The sequence below is a fragment of the Seriola dumerili genome, unplaced genomic scaffold, assembly GCF_002260705.1.
Source record: "Seriola dumerili isolate Sdu_G_001 unplaced genomic scaffold, Sdu_1.0 BDQW01000025.1, whole genome shotgun sequence".
NCBI classification, from domain to species: domain Eukaryota; kingdom Metazoa; phylum Chordata; class Actinopteri; order Carangiformes; family Carangidae; genus Seriola; species Seriola dumerili.
Window position 1 is genome coordinate 20,135,271 of NW_019174280.1, and position 6,699 is coordinate 20,141,969.

Here is a 6,699-nt window from a genome sequence, read left to right on the forward strand (position 1 = left end):
TTTGGCTTCACATGTATCTACTAACATAAACCTATGAAAGCTGAGACTTTGCACTTTAATGTAGCATCCATTGTTTTTATTTCAAATGTAATATACTGAAGAATTAAAACGAGTCACTGTCCTAATACTTCAGGTCTGGACTGTAGGTTTTGACATTAGTTGACGTCTTCCATCATAATTACGACCTTTCCTACGTCACTGAAGGCAGCACAACACGTGCTTTGGCACTCCCAATCATATTTAATTGGAACAAGGATTTGTGAGCGCAAGTTATCCTAAAGTTATTGAAGGTGATATTAAAACGCTGCAGCTGAGTCACTCGAGATTATGTCAGCGGTGCCATTGTTTTGTGTGTGCAGTGAAAACAGGAACCCGGTTCTCCGGTGACGCCAGTCCACGGCTGCGCTGGGACTGAGGAAATCGTCATCGTGTTCTAAATTAGCACAACAGCTGCTGATTGATTTAATAGATACAGTGAAAGTGTAGCTCCGTCACCCCCGCATCACACAGAAACACCGTCTGTTTCTTACCTCTTCTCCTCTACGTCCAGAGCAAGTGAGAGCGCATTTTTTTTGACGGGGATATTCTCCGGCGCGCACATCTGTCCAGCGGCAAACATTCTCATCCTGTTCAGAAAATACATCGGTGACTTTCATGGAGCATCCCTGACGCCATCCTCCATTTCCCCCAGTGCGCATTCGTGTGAGCGCAGCCGCATAGGTCGCCACATCTCTTCCCCCTCCTCCAGCTGATGACTCGTGTCTCATTGAATGAATAGTGACAACAGTGTACCACAGGGGGGGGGAAACAATATCTACTCAACAATGTAACCCCCTCAGCTTCAACTGAATATACAGAGCTGTGCAAAAGTTTGAGGCACATATTTAGGGAGATATTTACAAGATCTACGATTCTTGTTTCCTGCTGTATAATAGACACCTGGTTCCACGGCCCGAATCTGGCCCATATACAGCATGATACCTCCACATCTGGATCAATTCTGGTGCACATAAAGAAAATGTTCTGGCTGTCAGACAATACAGGAGGATAACAGCCAGAATCTGCCCAAACGTGAAAGTATATGGGCCAGACTCCACTTGGTGCCGTTTTAAAAGGATGGTCTTCCTCTCATTGTGTATCAAATATTGTAGCTTTCACTGCAAAAGTACTGAATATTATTGTTTATTGTAAAAACAAAGTGTACAACAGTCAATCAATCAGTGAATCAGTGTTAAACAGATTTTTTTTTACCCCTTTTCACATTGAAACCTATTGACTGCAGTAAATGAATTTGCTGTAGATGGGCTGGTGGCTCCTGCAGGTAGGACAACTCATCCTAATTAATCAATTTCCTGTCCTTGTATATGTAGCAAGTATTGATCCGTTCCTCTGACAACCTGAGGAATATTACATGTACTAATTAAACATACTTTAACATACAGCATTTTCACCATAGAGCTGCTTCCATCTGTCCACTGTCAGGGGCACCACGTTATATATATATATTTTTTTTATAAAACATGAGCACAAAACAAAAACAACATGGTTAAGGAAAAGACTCCACTTTTCTGATATCTCCCAGTGTCCAGAGAATGTAACCAGAGAATGTGTGTACAGGGTGAAGCCCACGAGCTTCTCTGCCAATGAAACAAATTTTAAATATTTTGTTGTCAGTGGCGTTTGCTCCTCAGGAAGTACAGCATCCTGTAAGATGCTGCTGGGTGTCCATCTTGCAAGCGTTTCTCCTCAGTTCAGCTGTCTGATGATAGTGTTAATGTCCGAACCACGAAATCCAGGGTTTCCCAGGTCCTTCAGGAGCCCAGCTTTATCCCTGGCGGCGTGACGAGCCACTGACAGCTTGAAAGGCAGGAGGAAGTTGTTGGTTGCCCGGAAGCTCTTACCGACTGAGTAGATCTCGTGGATCAGGTCCTCCAGACAGATGATGCCGTGTTTACCTGAGGAACAAGAGGGAGGGAGGTAAGTGATGGGATGGATGGCGGCGTGGAAAGATTTTTATGGACCGTCCTGTGACAGAAACATCCAACACTGTTGAACTGAGCCTTCAACGTGCTCACTCTGAAATGTCCAGGTGAAAATGTGGTCTTGTGTTTGAGACGTGCAAGTGCCAACACAACAGGCGGAAATATACTACTACTATATACTATAGTCTTTTCAATTTCCACAGTAAATGACTTATCACTTTGGCATGCTGGTTTCACAGTTTACTCAGAGTTATTTAAATCCACCACATTAATAGTAATGCGTGGGGCACCCAAGTGGCCTAAAGATGCTTTCAGACAATGAGGGCTTTCTGCTGCTTCCTCCGTTGTTTTCAATGTAAACACGACTGCAGGGAGCCCTTTGCTGCTGCTGCTGCTGCCAAGTTCATGATGGTTCAACCTTTTCTACTTTCCACCATGGCTCGTTGTGTGACCGTGGCAACCACAGAAACCACAGCGAGTGAAATGATACAGAAGCTGATTTTACTGGTGGTCCCCCCTGAAATCCTCTCTTTGTTTAGGTGCTTTAATGAGAGATTAACAGTATTACATTACATTGTTTCCAACTTTTCAATCTCGGCATTATAATATGCTGTGGTGTTTTATACCTTTATACCCATACCTTCAACTGTGTGAGCACACATTTTGGCTACATCCACACTAATACATTTTAGTTCTAAACACACATGGTGCCTTTTAGTTTGAAAACTCCAGGGTTGTGTTGTAGTCTGGACGGCAGAAACAGAGACTTTTGGAAACGATGACGTAGACTCACGTTTGCTTCCTGATTGGCTCTTATCAGCCTCGAGAACCAGTGGTGAATACAACACGGATAATGAATTTGCATTACTTTCCTTGTTGTCATGGCTAGCAGCTGTTGTGTAGTTAAATTTTGCATCTTTGCTGTTCCTCAAACTTTCTGCAACTAACCAACTGCAGAAAATTTGCATGCACGCGTTGGTGTTGTTCCCTGCTATCATTGTGCTGTGGCTCCATCACACTGCTGAAAACACTTACCCATGTGCTGCTCAATGAAGGCGTTGTCTGTGAGTGGGACTCTCCTCCTGCCTATCCTGGTCTGTCCTCTCTTCAGAATGAGCTCACGAACAGACTTCAAGTTGGGAAACCTGTTTGCAAGATTACAAAACCTTTTAAATATGCAACAACACAAATTTAATCTAAAGTTTGATTTACTAAAGCACAACAGTCAGAATCACTCACCCCCAGGCCACATAGGGCTCCACCACCTTCATCATCGCTACAGAGGTCTTGTTGATTTTGACGAAGGCCCCACTGAAGATCTTCCTCAGCCTCAACATCTGGATCACCTTCATCACTTTGGGGCTGACACCTTTAATCCTTGGAGGAAAGGATAAGCAATGTTTATCCAACTGTGACTGTGTGTTTTTAGAATGTCATTGGTGTAATAAAGCAAAAACACATGTCAGACTTATGAACTGGACCCCGACACGTTTTAGACTGTGAAGCAGAAAAATGGTTCTTCTTCATTCAGTTTGAATTAAAGAAGCTATGTGCAAGTTTCCTTGAGCATATACATACAAAAAAAACAGTGAGGTGTCTCCCAAAGGTTGCTTCCTGTTTACTCATTCCACCTGTACTGACTTTACATACATTATGGATAAGTTAAAGGGGGATGTAGATTATCTACACTGCCTACAAAGATACCAAGTTTACCATTAATGTTCTTAAGAGTTACTGAACTCCTCTGCACAGATGGAAGTAATCATTTACAACCACTTCCAGCAATTGCTAGCATACCTGTTTACATGACCATGAATATGAAGGGGGAATTTTTATTTCAAAGCCTGTGTCAAACACTCACTCTCTGATGCGGACAGCAAAGGCTAGCTTATTCTTAGCAGGAGGCAGAGGGGCAGGCGGCCTGTGCTGTGTTCTGCGGATGCGAGTTTCATCACGATGCTTCTTGTGGCTGTCTTTCAAGAAGTCTTCCAAACGCTTGAATTTCAATGGTTTGCCTTTCGATACCTGGAATGATATTAAAATACATACATAAATATACAGCATGTTCAGATGGTTAGACTCAAGTCCAGTCTTGTCAGTTCAGAGGATATGCATGATTTAGCAATTCTTTTATTTTTGGCTGAAATGAAAATGGATCACTTCCTCGCATACAAATATTCTAACATTAGTATTGACACACACAACAGATGTGGCAGCCACAAAATGTTCTACAACACTAGATTTTCACATGTGAGTGGTTGAACCATTACAGAAGCTCCTTGCTGTTATTTTCTTCAAAACTATCAAACTCTGGTTGTAGCTTTGCTTGAAACGCCTCATCAAGACGCTGGATTGTCTATGTTTGGCATCAAGTCTACATCCAGACCAAATGCATTCATCTGTACTTGTCTTTTTTTTTTTTTTTTAATAAACCAAAGGGAAAACGTCGTCACTCACCTTTCTCTTATCAAGAAGTGCAAGCTTGGCTTGTGTGGCTTTAATGGCCTGGTAAGCTTTCCTCTTCTTCAGTAGATACTCAGGAACTAACTTGATCACCTTTTGAGATCTGGTAACACGAGCATACAAAAACACGGTCAGCTTTTGACAAACACATGAAATAATCAGCAAGTGGCTGCTGTTCATCAAGTTCATCTTACTATCCTAAAATAAACTTTATGACTTCTTGCTCCCATGAAACACGTTAAAGAAAGCTGCCATCTCTGTCCAGAACCAATTAGCTGCATTCAGCTTCAGCTATCCAGTTTACTAACTTTGACGCTTTGACAGATTTGAGTTCGTACTGCGTGAAAATGTCATTTAATCATAACACATAAAAAACATACAGCACATAAGCCGTCTGCTACACGACTGCCATTTTAATTTCAAATTAATAGTTTCAAATATTTTTCAAAATATCACGCTAGCGGTGTGTCGGTGAAGGTACACTCTGTCCCATGTGAAATTAGGCTCTGTACAATCTCATGTTTCTACCTCTAATCCTCTCAATAGGGGTCGAGACCGAATAAATTAAACTTGTATTTATTGTTCAGAGTCGAAACAATATAGATGTACGTGAAGAAAGCACGGATGGACTTAGATAAAGGTATATAAACAAATACATACTCAGCCTCCGCCATGGTGCAATCTGAAGACGTGTCGTCGCTGAGATATGACGTCAAGGGTCCTCGTGTTGTGGGCGGTTTCAGGTTGCCACCGGCGCTCAACGTGGGCGACTAAATGGCACCATCTGGTGGCGGAAGTCTAGAAATCATATTACAGCCGCACATTCGGAATATAAATAAATATATACTTAAGAAATAAGGATGAGCATTGCAAATTGACGTGTTAGCGTAGTATACGACAAACTCATAAAAAAAGTATAAAAATAATATTGTCCCCTATAAACAATATCAAGCTGTTAACACGTAAGAGCTTTTGTTAGAACTTTGATGATCTAGAACTCACCATGAGAACGTTAAGTTGTGACATCATCACTGTTGACCTCTGACATCATAACGTCACTGGAACCTGTACTTTCAGAAACTCTTAATTTCCCTCCAGCAGCCTGGACTGAGCACCGTCTCTGCCTTCAACACACACCTTTTGTAAACCATTTGTTATTAGATGTTAACATATCTCCTGTATATCTTTGTCTCCTCATTATAACGTGAACAATTGTATCCGACGTGTCTTCGGCTCTACAGCAACGTTTATTGTTCAACCTCAGCTGTGAAATACAAACTGCTCTTTGTCACTGTTAAGACTCTTCTTAGAGCTGAGATGAACCGACAAAGACACCAGGTAAGATTTTCTCTTTTCACCTGGAGAAACACTTATATCTAGGACTGTGCCTCTCTTGTCCAGCCCACTTTTTTCCCTGCTATTTATTCAAATTTTGTCAGTTTCTTGGGCAGAAATGTGCCATTTTTTCTCTCCTTAAATGCAGAAACACATTAGACAGGCAGATACTCCTGTGTCTCTAATCAATGGATTAAAAATGGAGAAAAGATAAATAACTAACCAAGCACACATGGAAAATTAGGTTGAATTGTTTAAATTGCATTTTAATTTTCAGATTTGAATTTGAAACATTTGAATATTGTCCACTGTACAGCAGGGTGTGAGAGTGAAAATTAAACATCAAAACAGCTTTTCCATTTTCATTTTAATACTGTCATAGAGCCTCAATGAATTATTGCATTTTCATTTGAATTTTTCCTCGAATAAAATGCACATATGTGGAAAATAATAATATTAATGTGGAATTACATTTTCATTTATCATTTGAATATAGTCCCCTGTAGGCTTCCATAGTCTCCTGTGAAAGACCTGATTTAAAACCTTGACCCAAACATTTTCTTTAAGTTTCAACAAAATAATCTCCAGTAAAACAAACTTAACCACAAACAAATATAAGTTTTATGAAAATATAAGTCCAACACTTCTATTACACTGTTTTCATAGGATTTGTATGAATTTGAGTTGTTATCTGTGGTCACATGTTGCTCTCTGTGGAGTCCTGTTCTTAGATTAAAGTAGATTCAACTGTTTACTCAACTTGTTTGTGTTAGACAGTATTAGTATGTTTCTATGTTTCAGTCCTTCGAGCCACAGCAGTTTGAGCAGCACCATGCAGTGGTACAGGGCCTCAGAGACGCCCTGCTCTCTGCGATCAACCAGATCAAGTCTCTCAAGGAGGAGAACAAGTCTCTGAAAG

The 6,699-nt window shown here is 40.9% G+C and overlaps 1 protein-coding gene across 1 annotated transcript; it reads right to left on the minus strand.

Moving 5' to 3' along the window:
* Positions 1 to 1,184: 1,184 nt before the first annotated feature.
* Positions 1,185 to 5,156, minus strand: rpl7l1 (ribosomal protein L7 like 1). Its single transcript, XM_022767532.1, has 6 exons — positions 5,106 to 5,156; positions 4,440 to 4,548; positions 3,844 to 4,007; positions 3,222 to 3,359; positions 3,018 to 3,127; positions 1,185 to 1,955 (listed from the first exon to the last, which is right to left on the minus strand). The coding sequence occupies exons 1-6, from the start codon at positions 5,117 to 5,119 to the stop codon at positions 1,747 to 1,749; spliced, it is 744 nt and encodes a 247-aa protein (XP_022623253.1). The 5' UTR covers positions 5,120 to 5,156; the 3' UTR covers positions 1,185 to 1,746.
* Between the last annotated feature and the right edge of the window lie 1,543 nt (positions 5,157 to 6,699).